This window comes from Silurus aristotelis (genome assembly GCF_946808225.1).
Source record: "Silurus aristotelis genome assembly, chromosome: 11".
In the NCBI taxonomy this organism is placed as follows: Eukaryota; Metazoa; Chordata; class Actinopteri; order Siluriformes; family Siluridae; genus Silurus; species Silurus aristotelis.
Genome location: NC_139584.1, coordinates 4,040,957 through 4,063,970, shown reverse-complemented (window position 1 = coordinate 4,063,970; position 23,014 = coordinate 4,040,957). Strand labels below are relative to the sequence as shown.

The window sequence follows — 23,014 nt, the reverse complement described above, 5'->3', positions numbered from 1 at the left end:
TTTCTTAACATTCTGCTCCTCAGCTCCATTCAAGGGACATCACATTTGACACGGGGTCTCTGTTTGCATTTGAGAAATGTGATAAAACCCAAGACTCCATGCACCATTGAATAGGTAGGGTGCCAATATTTATGAAAAGCACTGCTACAATATCATATTACAGTCAACAAGTGTGTGTGACATGATGCCCTCATGCGGTGGTGGGCTCGAGGAAGTCCAGGTTGGAACCAGATGTGTAAAAATTGTGGTTTCCCTCTAGAGCAATTCTTAAGAAGTTCCACCACGTAAATCTGGAGAACCACGATTCCGATCCTTCGGAGGTGTTCATATCAACCGGTTCCATTTTGGGCGACCAATCAGGATTCGGATCACACACACCATGGTGAAGAGAAATGGACTTTTCTTGCAAACGACCAGACGAACAAAACACAACCTTCATGTATCCGGTCCCAACCTGGATCTCCTGGAGCTCACTACCACATCGGTCTTCATCACATCAGACCATTCATAGGTCGTAGGATGGAGCTGCTCCGTGTTTGTTGGACAGTTTTATTCCCACATCACCTCACTAAAAATCGCTGTCATTCATGAAGCTGAACATTTCAGAGATCTGATATGATCAGATTTGCTTCTTAAGCTGATGATCACTTCTTCTACTCCGATTCAATCACAACCTTCAAGACGATGCTCTGATCTTCACCATAGAAATATACATACACTATATGGACAAGAATTGCGACACCTGACTTCCAGTTATGAGGTTCTTTTTCCAAACTGTTAACACAAATTTGGAGGCACACACTTTTATACCCCTGAATTGAACTAGGAGACCCAAAACCTGGTCCCAGCATGATGATACAAACCCTGTGCATGATGCTCGCTCCATAAAGATATGATTTACATTGAGTTGGATTTGAAGATCTCCTGTTAGAGAGCTCCAACCCTATTGAACACCTTTGGGACAGATCTTTCATGCTGACTGCACCCCAGTCAGGATGGAAGCGATGCTGGATCAGGTGCGAGAAGATTTCGTGTAACTGCATGCAGCTGAAGCTGGTTTTTAACCGTAACCTCAAGGGAGGATTTGTAATCGCTCTTGAGGGCCATTAGCTGTAAAAGCACCATGTTCCGTTCGTAATACATTCAATACACATCTGATACAATCTCTCAGATAAATGTGTGTGTGTGTGTGTGTGTGCGTGCGTGCGCGCGTGCGTGCGTGCGTGCGTGCGTGTGTGCGTGTGCGTGCGTGTGTGTGTGTGTGTGTGTGTACGTTCAGTTCCACGCTTCTTTACACTCTATGCAAGTTTTGCTGGAGCAAACCAGAGCGTGTATTGTTTCCTGTTTTGTATTGTAAGCTTTTTTTTTTTCAGTTCTGTGTGTGTGTGTGTGTGAGAGAGAGAGAGAGAGAGAGAGAGAGAGAGAGAAAGAGATACATTCCTGGTCACCTGCTGGTCATCAGACACAACCAGTCACCAACCACAAAACTGGTGAGAGCTTTAATTGTGAGGTCCTGCCTGCTTGAGGCACAGACACGCACTCTCTTGAAGTGAAGAGGTTTGGCTCTGTTTTCGTTCTGCCACTGATCTCACACACAGCCGTAAGCTGCGTGTGTGTGTGGAGGGTCTTGTTAAATGGGGAACAGTGAAGGCTTAGAGTTCGATGATGAATTAAAGCAACACACACACACACACACACCGACACAGACACACACAGGACAGGTCTGGTTTGCGACTGTCATCTTTCTGTATGTCACAAACAAAGCAACACCGACTACTTACAGAGGTGGTGAGAGAGAGAGATGTGGAAATTCTGTGTGAGATGGAGAGAGTGTGTGAGAAAAAGACACAAAGGGAGATGTGGAAAGAGTGTGAAAGGATGAAAAGAAAGGATAGAAATGGAGATACTGTGTGAGTCTGTGAGAGCAAGAAATAGTGTGTGTGAGTGAGAGAGAGAGGGAGAGATGTGGAAGAGTGTGAGAAATGGGGTGTGTGTGTGTGAGAGAGAGAGAGAGAGAGAGAGAGAGAGAGAGATGTGGAAGAGTGTGAGAAACGGGGTGTGTGTGCGAGAGCGAGAGAACGAGATGTGGAGAAACAGAGAGATGGAGAAAAGTGAGAGACATGCCATGTGTTACAGTGAAAGTGCGAGAGCAAGAGATGTAGAGAGCGTGGGACAGAGAAAGAATGAGAAATGAAGAGTGTGAGACCGATAGAGAGATGGAGAAAGACAGATAGACAAGGAATGGACAAAGATGATACAGAGATATAATGAGAGATGGATGGAGAGTGGGAGACAGATTGGAGATGGAGGAAGATTGAGAGGTTCGAGAGAGAGATGGAGGGGCCGGGTGACACAACATGGTAGACGAAAGCGAAAGAGAGACCTGGTTTCCAGTGAAGAAGGATGTAGATGTAAATGAGGGGTGAATGAGTGAGAGGAAGAAGAACATGATGATGATATGAGTGAAAGAGAACTCTTCAAGGGTTCTTTAGATTTCAGGGTTCTTCGTTTCTTCCTTCGAGGAAAATAATGATTCTATTAGCAAGATTTTCGAGTATGAGTGATTTGGGACATGGCCGCTTCCTCCAGGCTCTTCTGGGATTTACCCTCCCTTGTTCCACTCATCCGCAGTGCCCTTCTTTATCTCCCTGCCAGCCTTACTGCTTTGCCAAACAGGGCAGCGTTCAGGCTCTCCAAACACACACACACACACACACACACACACACACACACACACACACACACACACACACACTCACTCACTCACTTACACTCACTGAGAGCAGATGGATGATCGGTGGCTACAGGCCTGGTTACAGGGGCTGCAGCTGCTCCAGTGCTTCAAGCACAAAAATCTACATTCATTCACTATTTACACCACAGACCCCAAAAACACACACACACACACACACACACACACACACACACACACACACACACACACACACACACACACGTTACATTAAATAAATGTTTCTCTTTACTGTTTTCTTCTCCTACTGATTTCTCAAGTCCAGGGAGGTGTGGCCTCAGTTGTTGGTTGGTTTAAGTAAAGGAGGTGTGGCCCCTGTGTCTAGTTTCAGTACAAGGGGTGCGGCTCAGTACCATATCTATCAGTCTCTAGAGAAGCAGGCGTGGCATCTATACCTTTCCAAGTGAAGGAGGTGTGGCTTCTTTCCCTATTTAGACCCAATAAAGGAGGTTATTTCAGGTGTCTGTACTTCTTTAGTCCTTATGAAGGAGGTGTGGCTTCTGTAATGTTTGGTCCCAGTGAAGGAGGTGTGGCTTCTGTACCTTTTAGTCTTAATGAAGGTGTGGCTTCTGTACCTGTTAGTCTTAATGAAGGAGGTGTGGCTTCTGTACCTGTTAGTCTTAATGAAGGAGGTGTGGCTTCTGGAATGTTTGGTCCCAGTGAAGAAGGTGTGGCTTCTGTACCTTTTAGTCTTACTGAAGGAGGTGTGGCTTCTGTACCTGTTAGTCTTAATGAAGGAGGTGTGGCTTCTGGAATGTTTGGTCCCAGTGAAGAAGGTGTGGCTTCTGTACCTTTTAGTCTTACTGAAGGAGGTGTGGTTTCAGTACGCAGACCTGTTGAAGGACGCATGGTCTTTGTGCCCATCATCTCCATGATACTGCAGTCATTATGGACACCAGAATATCATCACTTCCCCTAAAAAAAAAGGCTGCTTAAGTAGGCACAATTTCTTTGTCCTGATTGGTAGTCAGTATGAAGACACCTCTTCTGAAATCTTCCAGGGTTTTTGTGTAGAAAATCACTCTCACATCACCGAGCCATAAGGCTAACGTAGCTCATGTAGGTGTTTAATCCGTGTGGCGGTCGAGCTGGTGGTGGAAAACTCTGTTCTGTGTCTGGTTTGGTGGTTTTAGTCTGAGTCTTATTTACTGCAGTGCAGAGGAAGCGTCTCTTAACTCGGGCACCTCGAGTCTGTGTGTTATCTGGGTCGTCAGGGAAGCACATGACCTACCCTGTGTGTGTGTGTGTGTGTGTGTGTGTGTGTGTGTGTGTGTGTGTGTGTGTGTGTGTGAAGCAAAGAAAGAGATGAGGACGTACTTATCAACAAAAGCTCATTATTTCTTCTTCTTCGTTACCTCATTCTGTCTGTTCTGTGGTCTTATGGACTCGTCCTCAGCAGCTGCAGAAGATCAGTGAAGTTTTCATATTAATCTGTAAATGAGCTAATTATAATGACGTGACTGAGACGGAGACACTCTGGTGTGTGTCCCCAGATAAACTGATAAACACTGATTTATTTCTGTTTATTAATAATGTCAATTCTGTCTATAAAACACCAAGGGGGGGTGTGAGAGAGAGAGAGAGAGAGAGAGAGAGAGAGAGAGAGAGAGAGAGAGAGAGAGAGAGAGAGAGAGAGAGAGAGAGAGAGAGAGAGAGAGAGAGAGAGAAGTAGAGAGATGAAGAGGAAGATGGACAGAAATAGAGAGAAAGATTCTCAGACAGAAAAAGAAAAAGAGACAAAATAATTGGAGAGAGTGGTGAACTTACTGATGGAGAGAAAGAAGAGGAGAAAGACAAGCAGATAGATACAAGAGAGAGAGATAAAGAGACGGGGAAAAGGGAAACGAGAGGGAAAGAAAGACAGGCAGAGAGAAAAAAGTTAGAGAAATAAAGAAAAAAGAGAGAGTAAGAAAAGGGGCAGACAAAGATAAAGGAAATAAAAAAGGAATTAAAGAGGCAGAGAGAGACAGAATGACAAAGAGAGAGAGATAGAAAAAGAAAGAGAGACCAAGGCAGAGAGAGAAAGAATAAAAGAAAGAAAGAAAGAAAGAAAGAAAGAAAGAAAGAAAGAAAGAAAGAAAGAAAGAAAGAAAGAAAGAAAGAAAGATGCCAAGACCAAGACAGGGAGAGAGTGACAGAGACAAAAAGAAAGTCAGATAAGACCAAAACAAAGAGAGACCAAGGCAAAGAGAGAAGAAAAGAGTGACAGAGAGAGATTAAGAGAGACTGAGGCAGGGAGAGGGAGAGAGAAAGAAAAAGAAAGATAAAGAGGCAGAGAGAGAGAGAAAAGAGAGAAAGAGACATTGACAAAAGGAATGAGAGGCACAGAGAGAGAGAGAGAAAAGATAGAAAAAGAGTGATAGTGATGAGGAGAGAGATGGAAAGAGAGAACCCTGAAATGGTGGAAATGTTCGCCTTTTTTCAGATTCTGGACGATAAATATTTTTTGTTTATTTTAAAATCTGAGACGGAAAAGGCGTCACGTCAGGCAGCGTGAGATGGGTTTCAGTCGACAGGAAGTTGTCAGTTTCTGACAGGAAGTCTGCACAACTCAGGATGCTCAGCACGTTCCTGTCTGTATGCTATCATTATCATTACGGACATCGCACGTAGTAGCCGGAAACGGATAAGAAGTACAACGTCATGTGACCGCTGACGGGTGGTTGTGGTGTAAGAGGAATAAAGAACTTGGGATTGTTGGGAAATATTCAGCTGATCAGAAGTAATTGCACCCCAAACCTTTCGGTTTGTATACGTCTGACTTCTTCCCTTAAGAGAAAGACTTCTCTTTTGCTCTTTTGCTCTTCACTCTCTCTCTCTCTCTCTCTCTCTCTCTCTCTCTCTCTCTCTCTCTCTGTGTTTCTCATCTCCTCCTCTTTCTTTTCCTCTCTTTGGCATTTGCTTTTTGCTCCCCAAAGACTTCTTGAAGGATCTTCTGTTCGGTTCTGGAAGACCTGTTTTCTGAAAGCATGGAATGAAGGATGACTTTATTCAGAATCTTCTTGTTCTCCTTTTTTCCCTTCAATTTCTCTTTCTTCTCTGCACCTCTATTTTTTGCTCATGTCGGAGTGTTTGTTTTCACCGTTACCATGACGTCCGACCGCCAGTCCTCCGTCTCGGTTGTGATAAAGCTGTGTGAGGAGACTCTGCTGTGTGACATCACACACACACACACACACACACACACACACACACACACACACACACACACACTGAGACTGGGAGGTTCACTACAGGTTAAAGCCAGGGCTTTGGATGACTTATTTTTGCTTTAGAGCTCCTGAACTGGCATAACCCCTGAGTCACTCCTCAATCCACAAGAGATGGAGAAGGATGGAGAGAGAGTGAGAGATAGAGAAGGATTTGGAGATGGAGAGAAAGACAGAAGAAGTTGGAGAGAGAGAAGGAGATGGAGAAGGATCTGGAGATGAGGGGAGAGATGGAGAGGGGTCTGGAGATGGAGGGAGACAGACAGAGAGAGATGGAGAGGGATCAGAGGAAGAGGGAGCCAGACAGAGAGAGAGGGAAAAGGATTTGGAGATGGAGGGAGACGGACAGGGAGAGATGGAGAGGGTTCTGTAGATGGAGAAGGGTCTGGAGATGAGGGGAGAGATGGAGAGGGGTCTGGAGATGGAGGGAGACAGACAGACAGAGAGAGATGAAGAGGGATCAGAGAAAGAGGGAGCCAGACAGAGAGAGAAGGAAAAGGATTTGGAGATGGAGGGAGACGGACAGGGAGAGATGGAGAGGGTTCTGTAGATGGAGAAGGGTCTGGAGATGGAGAAGGATCTGGAAATGAGGGGAGAGATGGAGAGGGGTCTGGAGATGGAGGGACACAGACAGAGATGAAGAGGAATCAGAGAAAGAGGGAGCCAGACAGAGAGAGAGAGGGAAAAGGATTTGGAGATGGAGGGAGACGGACAGGGAGAGATGGAGAGGGTTCTGTAGATGGAGAAGGGTCTGGAGATGAGGGGAGAGATGGAGAGGGGTCTGGAGATGGAGGGAGACAGACAGACAGAGAGAGATGAAGAGGGATCAGAGAAAGAGGGAGCCAGACAGAGAGAGAAGGAAAAGGATTTGGAGATGGAGGGAGACGGACAGAGATGAAGAGGAATCAGAGAAAGAGGGAGCCAGACAGAGAGAGAGAGGGAAAAGGATTTGGAGATGGAGGGAGACGGACAGGGAGAGATGGAGAGGGTTCTGTAGATGGAGAAGGGTCTGGAGATGGAGGGACACTGACATGGAGAGGGATCTGGAGATGGAGGGATACCGACAGGGAGAGATGGAGAGGGATCAGAGAAAGAGGGAGCCAGACAGAGAGAGAGGAAAAAGGATTTGGAGATGGAGGGAGACTAACAGGGAGAAATGGAGAGGGTTCTGTAGATGGAGGGAGACCGACAGGGAGAGATGGAGAGGGTTCTGTAGATGGAGGGAGACCGACAGGGAGAGATGGAGAGGGTTCTGTAGATGGAGGGAGACCGACAGGGAGAGATGGAGAGGGATCTGGAGATGGAGGGACACTGACATGGAGAGGGATCTGGAGATGAAGGGAGACTGACATGGAGAGATGAAGAAGGGTCTGAAAATTTCAAAAAGCACATCCCAATCTTATGGTTAGATGTCCACAAACTTTTGGCCGCACCACTTCCTGAGTGTAGAATTATTCGACGGTGAGGTTGTAGGTTCTCCAGAGGAACCTTGGTGTAAGTCATGTGTAATTCAAGTCGTTTGGCAGATCTTCTGTGATGTTTGAGTAAGCGTTAAAATGCTCGGCGTTATCTGGGCGTGGCCAAGTCCAATCTCTCAGGAGCACCTTTTCATCATCTGGATTATGGCCCTTGTTTAGATCCGAGTCAGGAAAAAAATAACGTGTCTCCTGCTCAGAGAGATAGACGGAGAAATGGAGAAGGTGATGGAGGGAGGGTGACAGGGTGGAGAAGGATCTGGAGATGGAGGGAAAGACACAGACAGACAGAGAGAGATGGAGAAGAATCTGGAGAGAGGGCGAAGAGGATGGGGAGAGAGAAAGATCTGAAGATGGCATGAGAGAGGGAGTAGGAGATAGAAAGAGACTGAGAAGGATCTGTATATAAAGAAGGATCTGAAGATGGAGGGAGAGATGAAAATGGAGGGAGGTGTGTGTGTGTGTGTGTGTGTGTGTGTGTGTGTGTGTGTGTGTGTGTGTGTGTGTGTGTGTGTGTGTGTGTGTGTGTGTGTGTGTGTGTGTGTGTGTGTGTGTGTGTGTGTGTGTGTGTGTGTGTGTGTGTGAGATCTCCCTATGGTCCAGTCTGGTAAAACAGCATAATATTCGCAGCACAAAAACGAATCTCTCTGCTTCTGTATGAAACAGAATTACACTCAGCGAAAAAAGGCTTGTGTGTAACCATAGCAACAGTAACATGGCAACCAAAATGATAGCAATTAGTATGGGACACCCATAATGCACTGCGGGGTTAGCATTTAGTGGATGTGTATTTAAATATACCCAGAATGCACTGCAGCATGTATAAAGGCTATAAAAGTCAGTAATTTTCTCCAGACTCCTGTGTGATCTCTGATAATGATTCGTTCTTGTCTCTGTCTGTCTCCTGACTTTGCTGCTGTCTTTCTGTCTCCCGCTGTCTGACATTTTTATCTTGGTAGAGGTGCTTTTTTTTTGTTTTTTTTTGGGTCCTGTCTCCGGTGGGAGTTAAAGTTTCCGCACCGTCTCTCTGCATTCTGCAGCTCATCTCATCTCATCTCATCTCATCTCATCTCAACTACTCTGTTCTCATCTCAACTCCTCTGCTTTCCTCTCAACTCATCTCAACTCCTCTGCTCTCCTCTGCTCTCATCTCAACTCCTCTGCTCTCATCTCAACTCCTCTGCTCTCATCTCAACTCATCTCATCTCCACATCTCTTCTCATCTCATCTCAACTCCTCTGTTCTCATCTCAACTCCTCTGCTTTCCTCTCAACTCATCTCAACTCCTCTGCTCTCCTCTTAACTCATCTCATCTCAACTCAACTCATCTCAACTCCTCATCTCATCTCCTCATCTCATCTCAACTCATCTCATCTCAACTCCTCTCAACTCCTCTGCTTTCATCTCAACTCATCTCAACTCATCTCAACTCCTCATCTCATCTCCTCATCTCATCTCAACTCATCTCATCTCATCTCATCTCAACTCCTCTCAACTCCTCTGCTTTCATCTCAACTCATCTCAACTCCTCTGCTTTCATCTCAACTCATCTCAACTCCTCTGCTTTCATCTCAACTCATCTCAACTCCTCTGCTTTCATCTCAACTAAACTCTTCTGCTTTCATCTCAACTAAACTCCTCTGCTCTCATCTCAACTCCTCTGCTTTCATCTTAACTCCTCTGCTTTCATCTCAACTCATCTCATCTCCTCTCAACTCATCTCATCTCATCTCCTCTGATCTTATCTGCTCTGCTGGAAGGCCATGATGCCTTTACATTGTTTCATGCTGTCGGGAACCAACTGAAACAAATAATCCACCCTGATGTGTCTGCTCAGAGATGGGTTCTGAGTTCTGACAGTACACCTTTCATCCTCATTATTATTATTAACATTGGTGGTGGTTTTGTGATTATTACTGCTGCCTCCTCTGTTCCAATTTCACAGACACAGACGAACAAAAGAGGACGAAAGAGCCCAAGACAAGAAAGATACAGAGAGAGAGTATGAGATAGAAAGAGCGAGAGATGGAAACACAGAGATAGAGAGAAACAGAAAAAGACAGGCATACAGAAACTTAGAGAGAAAGAGATCATAAGCGATACAGAGAGACATAGTGAGACTCAGACAGTTTGAGATGTTCAGTCAAATGTCAGTGTGCAGATTTAAAGGTCTGAGGTAGAGCTGTGTGTGTGTGTGTGTGTGTGTGTGTGTGTGTGTGTGTGTGTGTGTGTGTGTGTGTGTGTGTGTGTGTGTGTGTGTGTGTGTGTGTGTGTGTGTGTGTGTGTGTGTGTGTGTGTGTTTGTATTTAAGGTGAACTGGTCGTTTATTGTTCTCACACCATCACCTGATATACTGTTTTCCTTTCCTCCACAGATCTCTGTAGAAACGCTAGGAAATGGAGACTGCATACTTCAGGAACAATTTCTGGGTGAGTGAGAGAGAAAGCGCGCGTGCGCGCGTGCGTGCGTGCGTGCGTGAAAAGCTGAGTCGTGTCAGCTGGTCCTCGGGGACCGAAATATTCTGCGATCGCTGCACACCTGGCCAAGGTATTTCAGGTTCACACCTCAGCAAAAGAGAGAGAGAGGCAGGCAGAGGGGGAAAAAGAGAGACGGAGATAAACCGACAGATGAAAATGACCAAGAAAAAAGAGAAATGGAGAGAGAGAGAGAGTTAGAGAGAGGGATTGATAGTCTCACTCGCCAATCGGCCCGCTTTCACTTTCTAGAGCCTGGCCGAGTTTTCCTCGCGGTCCGGCACGCCTTTCCCAGGCACCTGCCTGTGCTCAGTCATCGTTCGGGGACCCTTCTGCTCTTCTCTGCTCCTCTTTTAAACCGCCCTTCTCTCAATCCTCTTATTAAACCCCCCCCCCACCCAGGTAAATTGCCAACAGGTGTGGAATTCTTACCGCTTGTTTACCCCGGCCTCGGCCTCTATTCACACACCAGTGCTTGGCAGCAGATACGCGTGCGTGCGTGCGTGCGTGCGTGCGTGCGTGCGTGTGCACGCATACATACAAAGCATCCTGGAGCAGCAATGTTTTGCATCACTGGATCCCATGGGATCACAACAATCACACACACACATACACACACACACACACACACACACACACACACACACACACACACAGACACACACACAGACCACTTTTAAGCCATCTTACCTATTATCCAAATAGAATTTCCCAGAACCCTCGAGGCCCAAAACTGAAGTGTGTGTGTGTGCGAGAGCATGTCCTCAAGAGCGAGTGTGTGATCACACCCCCGAGTGCAGTAAGTGTAAAGACATGATTAAACAATTAATGAAACTGTTAATTAAAAGACAATGAAGCGGCTTAAAAAAAAAAAAATTGCGTGCACACACGCGCACACACACAGTTTTGTGCAGTTGTTAGACCGCTATGTGTAAGGAGACACTTCACCCACTGACCTGACAACCAATGACAAAAGGTGTGTGTGTGTGTGTGTGTGTGTGTGTGTGTGTGTGTGTGTGTGTGTGTGTGTGTGTGTGTGTGTGTGTGTGTGTGTGTATGTGTATGTGTATGTGTGTGTAGGTGTTGTGTAACAACATGGCTCAGTTTCTTTCTTGGAGTAGGGTTTCAGTGCAAACCAATTACATACGCATGTATTAATGCACACACACGTGCGCTCACACACACACACACACACACACACACACACTTGCGCACGTGCCTGCGCGCGCGCACACACCCCCTCTAGGAGTGCACCCTCATTCAAAACCTGATGGTACCCAGAGCACCTAATACTTTTTGCACAGACATCCTTGTCTTTGTCTTCATCCTCGTCCTCATCTTTTTCTTCCTCATCTCCATCCTCTTCCTCATCTTCATCCTTGTCTTCATCCTCACCTTTGTACTTCTCCTTGTCCCCATCTTCCTTCTCCTTCTCATCCTCACAGTCATCCTCATTGTCATGCTTATCCTCTTCCTTTTGCTTATTCTTGTCCTCATCTTTATACTATTCATTGTCCTCATCTTCCTCCTCATTTTCGTCCTTATCATTTTCCTCGTCTTTATTCTCTTTTTCATCTTTATTTTCTTCATTGTCTTCATCCTCATCTTCCTCATCGTCAGCTTCGTTTTTGCCCTCGTCCTCAAGGGCGACCCCATGATGAAAATATCACGACAGTCGTTCAGAGCCGTTAATGTAAAACACGCTTTTTCACTGGGGTCCAATAACCAAAGGTCGTGACCCCATGTGGGGCTCCTGGTTTATAATTGGGGTCATGATGGATTTCAGGTGCCGATATTGTGGAATGTTGCAGGGTTTAATGTGCTGTTTCTTTAACTTCTTTTTACCTCCACTTTCTCCTCTCATCTTTTCTTTCTTTTTCTGCTTTTATCTACTTTTCTTTTATTCTTTTCTCTATTCCTCTACTCTGCTTTTCTCATCCCTCCTTTCCTCTTCCCTTTTCTTTTCTTCTCTTTTTTTATTTTCTTATCTTCTCTTTACCTGTTCTCTTTGCACTTCCTCTCTAACCTTCTCGTGTTAACTCAGAAGAATGGGAGTTTTTTTATTTGTACCCCAAATCCGCCCCTTAGGATGTGGCATTATTTTGTTTCTGGGGTTATCTGTGACTCCACATCGGGCCTAAAAGGCAAGCATACACCTCCTCCTCCTCGCCTCGAGTCTCCACACACACACACACACACACACACACACACACACACACACACACACACAATCACGTTTAGTTTGTTTGGCATGCAGCGAGTTGCCTGCATGACCTGAAATGACATGACCTGATATAATTTGTATTATTTAAAAAAAATTTTTTTCTTGTGTCACTTCTTTGATTTTGTTTTTTTGATTTCGTGATTTTCAAATAATGAATAATAATCATAATACAATTTGGAATTACTTAAAATTATAACCAAATGGATAATAGGTGCAATTAATTAGTAAATCTTCATAAATAAATATGGAAAAAAATATACATAAATTAAATTACCCAGTAATTGTTGTAGACATTACATCATGGAAGAGTAGTTTTTAAATATAGAAATTTGAATTTGACCCCTTTTTGTATCGTTGCAATGCATGAATGAGCATCGCGATCTGATATTTTTGCCGCATCGTGCCTTCCTTAATAATTTCATAAAAAGCTTTTTAAAGTTTAGTGTGATAGAAATACAGACAAAACACTGGCATGTACAAAATCCAAATCAGATTCACAAGCTGTTCACTTGGAATGGTTTTTAATTCCATTGTGACATTTTTTTGTTCATGTGCTTCAGACCATCTGTTGTCTTGTGCAGAGGAGTGTGTGTGTACAGAGTCATTAGCCCTATTAGTGTTACTACTACAACTCAAACTCAAACAAATCCATATTATGGCAAAACAGTTAATTAAAGAGAAAAGGCAGTCCATCATTAAGAAATGAAGGTCAGTCAGTCTGAAAAATCTCAAGTACTTTAAATGTATCCCCAAGTGCAGTCTCCAAAACCATCAAACACTATGATGAAACAGGCTCACATGAGGACTTTCTCAGGGAAGGAAGACCAAGAGCTACCTCTGCTGCAGAAGATAAGTTTATTAGAACCACCAGCCTCAGAAACCACCGTTTTGCATAAATCTTTCTTTTTAAGAGTTTAAATCTCAGACATATTTCTGCATCCACTGTTTAGAGAAAACTGTAAAAGAAATCATTACTTCGGAAGAAGAACAAGCAGAAGAGACTTTCTTGGATCAAGAAACACAAGCAACGGACATTAGATGTGTGGAAAACCCGCCTTTGTTCTGAAAAATCTAAATTTGTAACTTCTAACCGCCATGTCTTAGTTGGATGTACATAGTGTAAACGGACGGTTCCTGAGTGCGTGGTTCCCACCGTAAAGCATGGAGGAGGAGCTGTGATGGCTTTTAGTACAACACACAGTGACATGCCATCCCATCTGGTTTCTGTGTTCCATCATTTACTTTTCAACAGGACAACGACCCCAAACACAATTTGGTGTTTTCTTGTTTGTTTATTTTAAGTAAAATTAAATAAATTTGACTGGCATTAAAACTGGTGAATGAACAACAGAAATACACTACTGTTTAGACGAGCAGTGAACAGTTTATGACTGACTGGTCCTTAAAAGCCGCATCTTTCTAACCCGCGATGTTCATGTCGGTGTTTGAATTCACTCGCTCGTTTTCCCGTCCTCCCAATAGTGAACTAGATTGGTTTTGCACTGTATTGGGCCTAGTGAACAAGGGAACGAGTGAAGGATTTCAGACGCAGCATCGACGTTAGTTTGCTGTAGACACGACGTGCATTTAGGTACACGGACCACGGCTTAATGGGGACCCTCATCGTGAATCATTCAAATGAGTATTTACAGCTCATGAATCGTGCTTTGCACCTAATTATCTCACACACACTGTCTCATGTTTATCATGTGTTTTCTCTGTGTGTGTGTGTGTGTGTGTGTGTGTGTGTGTCCTCAGGGGGAGAAGAATGCAGGCTTTGACGTTCTCTACCACAACATGAAGCATGGCCAGATCGCCACCAAAGAGCTGGCTGAGTTTGTGAGAGAGAGGTGAGACAGCGCAAAGACGTGGGAGGTGGCATGATAGGGAGAGAGAGACAGATGGAGAGAAAAAAAAAAAGAGATAGTGAGAGAGATGTGATTTGTGATATTCATAGAATGTTGGCGGTTGTGACTCTGTTCTTACTATTACTATCAATTCTCCTCCTACTGCTTCTATTATTACTACTATTACTCATATTAAGTCCTCATATTATTATTATTATTTTCAGTAATATTTCCAGCAGCAGTATGAGGAGAAAATATAGTAATAATTTTATATATAGTATTAGTTAAAGAAGCTTCTTACTACTACTGGTAACGCGATTAGTGCTGAAGGTAACATGATTTCCACGTCTACTATGATTCAGTACGACTAATATAACTATTCCTACTAATACTGCTAATGCAATTAGTTCTGCTACTGCCGATACTGATCCAAACCAAACGGTTACCAGAACAACTCGGGCAAATGAACAAACCCACACTTCCTGTACAATATCTGTGCTTTCCCTCTCTCTGCTTTGCACTGTAGTGTTAAAACACACTGGTATGTGAGGAGTATCACTGAACAAAGAGCTTACTGTCCATATCCAGGAGTCCACACACACACACACACACACACACACACACACACACACACACACACACACACACACACACACACACAGAGTGTGAGTATCAGTGGGTATTTGGCTTGAGTTCATTTCATTTCTGTATTGGATCAAGCCGGAGGAAGTGTGTGTGCTGGCTTGGGTAACTGGGGAATTAATATAATTGAGGATACTGAGGAATATTAATCCGGTTATCCTTGAACTGTGTGTGTGTGTGTGTGTGTGTGTGTGTGTGTGTGTGTGTGTGTGTGTGTGTGTGTGTGTGTGTGTGTGTGTGTGTGTGTGTGTGTGTGTGTGTGTGTGTGTGTGTGTGTGTGTTCTGTTCTTGCACAACCACACCTGAACAGGTACATCAACCTTCTACAGGCTTATTTGGCTCTGTGGCCTGGAGCCAAGGAAATTTCTCAGTCACTAAAAAGGAGGTGTGGCCTCTGTACATGTCAGTCTTTTTAAAGGAGGAGTGGCCTCTGTACATGTCAGTCTTTTTAAAGGAGGAGTGGCCTCTGTACATGTCCGTCTTTTTAAAGGAGGAGTGGCCTCTGTACATGTCAGTCTTTTTAAAGGAGGAGTGGCCTCTGTACATGTCCGTCTTTTTAAAGGAGGAGTGGCCTCTGTACATGTCCGTCTTTTTAAAGGAGGAGTGGCCTCTGTACATGTCAGTCTTTTTAAAGGAGGAGTGGCCTCTGTACATGTCAGTCTTTTTAAAGGAGGAGTGGCCTCTGTACATGTCAGTCTTTTTAAAGGAGGAGTGGCCTCTGTACATGTCAGTCTTTTTAAAGGAGGAGTGGCCTCTGTACATGTCCGTCTTTTTAAAGGAGGAGTGGCCTCTGTACATGTCAGTCTTCCTGAGGGAGGAGTGGCCTGTGTCAGTTTTACTGAAAGAGGTGTGGCCTCTCTACTTGTCTGTCCCACTGGTTAATGCTCTGGGTTACTGACCAGAAGGTTAAAGGTTCAAGCCCCAGTATTAGCTAAGCTGCCACTCTTGGGGCCCTTGAGCAAGGCCCCTATTCCAATGTGCTCCAGGGCCTGACTCTGCACTCAGACCCCAGCTTCCTAACATCAATGGGATATGCGAAGAAAGAATTTCACTGTGCTGTAAAGTTCATGAGGCAAGTATAAAAAGCAAAATGCTTTTCTTTCTCTCCGTGAAGGAGGCATGGTAACTATAAACATCCCCCAAACATAGGAACACTGATACCCCTCCTTATTCATGCAGTTATCCAATCAGCCGAACAAACTGTGGAAAAATAATGGAGCTTCATATAATGTTCACATCAAACATCAGAATGAAGAAACGGTTTGCTTTGAGTATTCCAGAAAGTATGACTGAGTATCTTCTGGGATTTTCATCACACACAGCAATCAGAGAGTTCACACAAAATGGTGTAGAAAAACAAGGAACCTCTTCTGAGATGATATGGTCTTCATGCTGATACACCTTGATGATCAAAGAGATCAGACATGAATAACCATTCCACTTAATGAAACTGGTCTGTGCTTTTCTGGAAGGAGAGGAACCTGGTGTGCTCTTCTGTTCTTGTAGCTTTTACACCTCAAGATCTGATGTTATCAGAATGCTGAGATTCTTTTCTTTATATCAAGGCTGTAAAGTGTGATTATACTGTAGAACTGTTTGATCTGAATGTTCACTGAAGCTTTTGAATTGTATCTACATGATTTTTACGTTAGCTGCTGTAACATGTGTTTCAAGTCCAACTGGAGGAGGTTCACAGTATAACCGTTGTCAGTCCCAGCGAACAAGGCCTTCAAGCCCTGAAGCAATAAAAAAAAAAAAAAAAAAACAACATTAGCATGTAACATTGTATTGAAGGAAAACAACTCGGAGTCGCATCTTTTCTAAAAATCTGATTTCTCACTCTGTCACGCCCCCAGACAGAGATCTGAATCTGCTGCGTCTTCACCGGAGACCCCATGTGCTGAATGGAAACTCGTACCCCATGCAGGAGACGAGGCGGTTCATCACTGCCATGCTGAAACATTTGCACGCCCGTTAAAAAGACAAACAGGTTTTTTTTCCCCCGGGGCTGTTTCATGTGCAGAATGTGATGTTTTACGCTACGGAATGACGTTCGGAATACACTCTGCAGGGCGTTTCCATCTGGCTTCAGCACTCCGGCGTGGGATTGAATCCTGCTGAATTTCACATTTACAGATATTATAATAGGGATATAATGACATATAATCATACAATAAATAGGTTATTATAACCTTTACTCTTCTGGGAAGTTGTGCCTTAACCACTGACCCACCACTGACCCCTTATTGCCCTCCACTGACCCACCACTGACCTCCATTGCCCTCCACTGACCCACCACTGACCTCCATTGCCCTCCACTGACCCTCCACTGACCTCCATTGCCCTCCACTGACCCTCCACTGCTTTACATGTACTGATGTAGGTAAAGTGAGGAGGCCTGGGGTGCAGTGAGCTTGAAAAATTCAGCCCAATAGGGTTTATAGCTCTATAGCAGGTGATCTTCCTCTCCAAACCATGTAAAGCAGATCTTCATGGATCTGGCTTTGTGCACAGGGGCACTGCCATGCTGGAACATGTTTGGATCTCCTAGTCCAGTTCAATTGTGTATCTCCATGTTTGTGGTAACAGTTTGGAGAAGAACCACATATAGCTGGAAAAGTCAGGTCTCCCAAAACGTGTGTGTGTGTGTGTGTGTGTGTGTGTCATCATTCGTTCTTGGCAGCGTTAGCTCGTTGATTTTAGCTTGCTTGCACAAATGGATTAGCGCCACATCCCTGAGAAGAGTAGCTTCCAGTTTTCAATCAGGAAACAGTTTTCTGCCGAGTATCAAACGAGGAGGGTGTGTTCATCGAATCCTCAGTGTCTGTCAGCAGGAGATCGTGAAGAACAGCATCCTGAGTAGGAGCGCTGCAGTCACACTGAACGTCCAGCAGCCGGAATTTCTTTGGTGACCTGCTGTGAAAACGGCAGCAACCTGATATGACCGTGTTGAAATATTCATGTGTGTGCAGGCAGCGACACCGCGGAAAAAAAACATTTTAGAATCGTGTAAACAAGATGTTCTCACGTGATACAATTTCGAGGGTCAGAGTTCACCAAACCAAATCAACTTTCAATAGGAACTTCATCTGGGAAATTTTGGAAATATTCCAAGTTGGACACTTATATGGAATTTACAACCATTTTTTAGGAAATTTTGGGAAATCCAAACATTTAGTTTGGTCATAAGCTGACGTATGCAAACTAATACAGATTTTCCTTTTAAAATAACATATTTGATTTAATTGTTAGTATCATTTCGTGCACAACAGCTTACACACAGCACGAGGACGTTTTAAACATTAATGTGTGTAACTCACGTGAATACTCGCCAAGCTGGACATTTGTTTGCAAGATGGAAGGAATGATGTGTGAGCTGCTCTGGATGAATGCACAGGGTAGAAATTCAACTGAAATTGATGGAATTCTGGTTGTTTTTTTTTTCTTTTAACTACACTTAAGTTCCCTCTAATTGGATAAATTCCCAGTTTATTCCCGTTCATTCCTGATAATTCCCATGGAAAGTTTACAGCCTTGAAAATTGCTGGACATGGTAGTAACATGGTATCGGATGTTTTGAATATTTCTTTCAACAAGTCGGATTGAACAGGGAATCTGCAATATACAGTACTGATGTGTGTGTTTGTTTGTGTTTGTCGATCAGGGCTGCCATTGAGGAGACCTACTCCAAATCCATGAGCAAGCTGGCAAAGATGGCCAGCAATGGAAGCCCGCTCGGGTAAGTGACCTCATCATGTTTGTGTTTTTTCTGATTCCTACAGGCAAAGTTGTTGGGAGCTCAGTGGGTAAGTCCTTGGACTTCTGATCGGAAGGTTGCGAGTTCTAATCCCAGCTCCACCAAGCTGCCACAGTTGGGCCCTTGAGCATGGCCCTTAATTATATTAGAAAACGTAGGTGTACAAGTGCTGCATTCAGCCGGGCTTTGTGAAAAGGGAACCGGAACACCACTGAGAATAACTTTTAACTCAGAGGGTGACAATGACGTGTGTGTGTGTGTGTGTGTGGTGGATGATGTGGTTGAGAGAAGGTACTTTGTGCACAGTTTCAGATCAAGTGAGTTGTGGTAGAAAAGGAAATTCAGTTTTTCAGGAAGTGAAGCGCAGCCAGTTGAGGGTCATGATAATGGTTTGGTCATTTCTTCATGCCGTCTGCTTTCAACACACACACAGACACACACACACACACACACACGATTACGATAGAGAAAGTTGAGTAACCTGACATGCCCCCTTTGAGAATTATATATGCAGGGTTGCCAGATTTTCCTTTTTTTATTATTTTTTTTTTTTTACACAATATTATGATGCTCTCATTCATTAGGGTTTAGTTATTGTGCTTAAAACAACACTCGTTCAGGCGATGCTCATTTTTACGTAGTGAAAAAACACGGAAACATGACAATATCGTTGTCGGTCTAAATCCAGGTGCACATTGCGATTTTGGCCACGATTTGGTCGTCTGAAACAAATTTTGACCACTTTCTTGAGGAGACTCCTAGAATCATACGCTAAAATCTGGTCTCTGATCGCTGGTTTGGCATGTTCACCGACAGCCGATTAATAGCCGCTGCGATCATTTACATTTTTTTTTTCCTCCGATGAAATTCTGGCAGTTCCAAAAGATTTCAGTCTCTTTCCTGCAGTCTAACTTCTCCTACGACGACCATCAAACCAAGAACTAAACAAGAGCGCCGAACCTCAGCTTCAAACCACCGCAGGTAAAATTGTTGAAACGAGTCAGGCTGACGGTACGGCATGAAGAGAAATGTATCCCAAACAAAAAGAATGGAAACAGATTCTTTAAAAACATGATCCTAATAAACATGTTTCAAATCTTTGAGAACTTATGGATGTTTAGCGATGGGGTATCAGAAGTGCACCACATTTCTAGTCCTTGCAGAGGAGCAGGAACGGGTCAATGGACGAGTTATTGGCATTCGATCCAAAATGTCTGGGAACAGCTTTCCAGACCCTCTTTATGTATATACATATCATTAGATATAAACTGTATAGCCAAATGGGGTTCAAGCCCCAGTACTGCCAAGCTGCCACTGTTGGGCTCGTGAAAAAAGCACTTAACCCTTAATGCCTCAGGGGTGCGGTACCATGGCGGACCCTGTACTCTGACTCCAACTTCTTGTTTTGAAAACCGGGGAAGTGGTAGCTCAGTGGTTTAGGCTTTGGGTTACTGATCTGAAGGTCGGGGGTTTAACCCCCAGCATCACTATGTTGGGCCCTTTTACATTTTGGTGTAACTACAATATTGAGCAATGTAACTGTATAAGAAGTTTAGTGAATATTTCCTTATCCCCTCCCCCTATCCTTTTTCTTTACCCCTTTTTCTCTTAACCCCCACTCACTCCTTCCTCCCTCCCTCACAGCACATTCGCCCCCATGTGGGACTTGTTCCGGATGTCTTCGGACAAAGTCGCACTCTGCCACATGGAGCTGACGAGGAAGATGAACGACCTTATCCGTGACCTCAACAAGTACGGCGAGGAGCAGGTCAAAGTTCACCGCAAGGTACCCCCCGAGCACCTCTGCCTCCGAGGACGCACTGTAAAGCGTCATCTCATTTGCATAATGCAAATTTTCTATGCTTTTTTTACTTTTTATAGTTACTTCCTGCCATATCCAGTTCTTCTCCAAACTGTCACCACAAAGCTGAAGGCACACAATTGATGAGTTTGTATGCGCTAATACAATTTTGCGTTCACTTGAACTTGGACACACAAATCTGTTCCAGCATGGTAGTGCCCCTGTGTACAAAGCCAGCTCCATGAAGATCTGCTTTACATGGTTTGGAGAGGAAGATCTCCTGCTATAGAGCTCTGATCTCAATCCTACTGAACACCTTTGGGATGAATTGGAACACACCCCAGGTGTCCTCACCTACATCAGTACCTGCATTTCATAACACCTTTGTGGCTGAGTTTGTAGACACCTGACCTATAAGAATGTTCAAAAGAACATCCCATTCCACATTTATTGCCCCATTTACTATCATAATGACCTCCACTCTTCTGAGAAGATGTTCTACCAGATTGTGGAATGTTGAGCTCATTTGAGTTAGTAACTCTAACTCACCCCTGGGGTGTAGTCAGCATTCTAATTCATCCCCAAGGTGTTTATTAGGGTTCAATAGCACTATAGCAGGAGATCTTCCACTCCAATCCATGTAAAGCATATCTTTATGAACCTGGCTTTGTCCACAGGGGTCTTGTCATGCTGGAGCTGGTTTAGGTCTTCTAGTTCAAATGATGGGAAAATGTCATGCCACCAAATGCATCCAAAGACAGTCTATACTATTTTGTGCCTCCAACTTTGTGGTAACCGTTTAAAAAGAACCAGATATGTCTGGATAAATCGGTTGTCCGAATACTTTTGACCATACAGTGTATTTAAGAATATTATGATTATGGTTTGGCAATGTTTTGGCTTATTAATGGTACCGGTGTTTTCCGCAGACGAAGGAGGAGGCGATTGGTACTCTGGAGGCAGTTCAGGTTCTACAGGTGCAGAACGGACACTTACAGAAGGCCAGAGAGGGCTATCACGCTAAATGTATGGAGCTGGAAAGGCTACGCAAGGAAGGAGCTCCTCAGAAGGAGCTGGAGAAGGTGTGCTTTAGGAAAACAAAAATGTGTCATGAAAATTTCTCATTTTTATTATTTTACTGATTTATAATTGATATTTGTGTTGATTTGTTGATTTCAGGCTGAGCTGAAATCCAAGAAGGCGGCCAAGTCGTTCGCGGCGTCTGTAGCTAAGTTTAACTCCACGGGAGGAGACTTCGAGCAGAAGATGAGCGAATCTGCACAGGTATAGATGTTCCTAGATTGATGGATCTCTCTTTTTTTTTATTATTATTATTATTATTAAATTATATTTACAAAATAGCTATAAAGGCTTTTTATCAAGGGGCCTATATTTTGTTTGTTTTGTTTTTTTTAATGTAGAAATACTTTGGGATTTTTTTTTTTTTTTTTTTTTTTTTTTTTTTTTTTTAATATATCAAGTTTTTTGACTTATTGTAGGGACTCCTTTGAACTTCTTACTTTTTAATATGAAGCTTATTTAAAACAATATTAAAAAAAAACTGCTCCCTCTGAAACTACTTTTATTGTAATGCCAAGTTTCTTCTTAACTACTTTTTTATTTTGAGGTTTCTATAAAAACTTTTTTAAAATTTGAGATTTCTTTCAAACTACTTTTTTTTTTTTTTTTTTTTTTTTTTTTTTTTTTTTTTAGCTGAGATTCTTTTAAAACTACGTTTTAATGTTGTGATTCTCTTTAAAACTAATAATATTGTCGATTTGCCTCTAAAACTATTTTTATATTAAGGATCCTCTAAAAAAAATTTTAATGTCATGGTTTCTTAACAACTACTTTTGAATAAAATGTATAATTACACATGAGCTTCTTTACAACTACAATTTCCCCAAAGTCTATTTAAAACCATGTTGATACCTGCTGTTTCTACACACATACCCACCCTCATTCTCAGCTTTCTTTTCTGTTGTTGTTTTTTTTTTTTTTTTTTTTATAAAATTACTAAACTTTTCAGAGTTAACATTCTGGTTTTAAAAGAAAAAAAAGAATCCAGAACGGAATCCAAGGGCAAACGACACAGTACTTAGCGAACAACACGAACGAGACTGTGACCAAAACGAGGAACCAAAACGAGACAGAATAACGGGGGAATCGAAACAAGAAACGAGGGCTCCATTTAACAGCAGATAACCGAATGCAACTTTAAACCTCCGAAACACATTTTAATCGTGCGCAGTGGAGGAACGTAAGCGGTGTGGATGAGCAACTTTTTGACTTGAAAACGAAAGACGTAGTTTATTGATCTGGATTATTGAAGAAATAACCTTAAAAAGACCTCCAGAAACACTTGAGGGCAAAAGGCCTCCATGGGCACTCATCAGAGACGGCTCTATTATTAAGAAAAGCTTTGCTGAAGTTGAAGAAGGCAACATTTGGAGCTTCACTCTGCCTTTTCTTCATGGCTCTTAAACTACTCTGTTGACTCCCTGGTCAGAAATTTAGCGAGGAGCTCCTGTGTTTGGATGTTTGATGGTTGAGTGATGATCCTTCCGCTAGCAGTTAATGGGCCCCTATTAGTGCTTAGAGGAACGTTTAGGAGTTGTGAAATCCATCAGTAATAAGTTATGTAGTGTATCCAATCTTGTTATAAAGGTCTTGGGGAAGCTTTTTGCCTCTACCCATGATGATGTCTCCAGAAGAATCGTTCCTTTCATCATGTTAATAAATATATATATATATATATATATATACAGTACAGACCAAAAGTTTGGACACACCTTCTCATTCAAAGAGTTTTTTTTATTTTCATGACTATGAA

General features: G+C 43.3%; 1 protein-coding gene across 4 annotated transcripts in view; it reads left to right on the top strand.

Moving 5' to 3' along the window:
- The window catches only part of fcho1 (FCH and mu domain containing endocytic adaptor 1), a 36,584-nt gene that overhangs the window by 648 nt on the left and 12,922 nt on the right, over positions 1-23,014 (top strand). For 2 of the 4 annotated variants that reach the window (XM_083554864.1, XM_083554862.1), the window contains exons 2-7: positions 9,811-9,865; positions 13,893-13,984; positions 18,288-18,362; positions 20,025-20,166; positions 21,111-21,263; positions 21,361-21,465. In XM_083554864.1, coding sequence (XP_083410990.1) covers positions 9,833-9,865; positions 13,893-13,984; positions 18,288-18,362; positions 20,025-20,166; positions 21,111-21,263; positions 21,361-21,465 — 600 coding nt within the window. In that variant the 5' untranslated portion in view covers positions 9,811-9,832. Of the gene's footprint in view, positions 1-5,282; positions 5,498-9,810; positions 9,866-13,892; positions 13,985-18,287; positions 18,363-20,024; positions 20,167-21,110; positions 21,264-21,360; positions 21,466-23,014 lie in introns of those variants that run through there. The other 2 variants (XM_083554865.1, XM_083554863.1) reach the window with 2 other exon arrangements.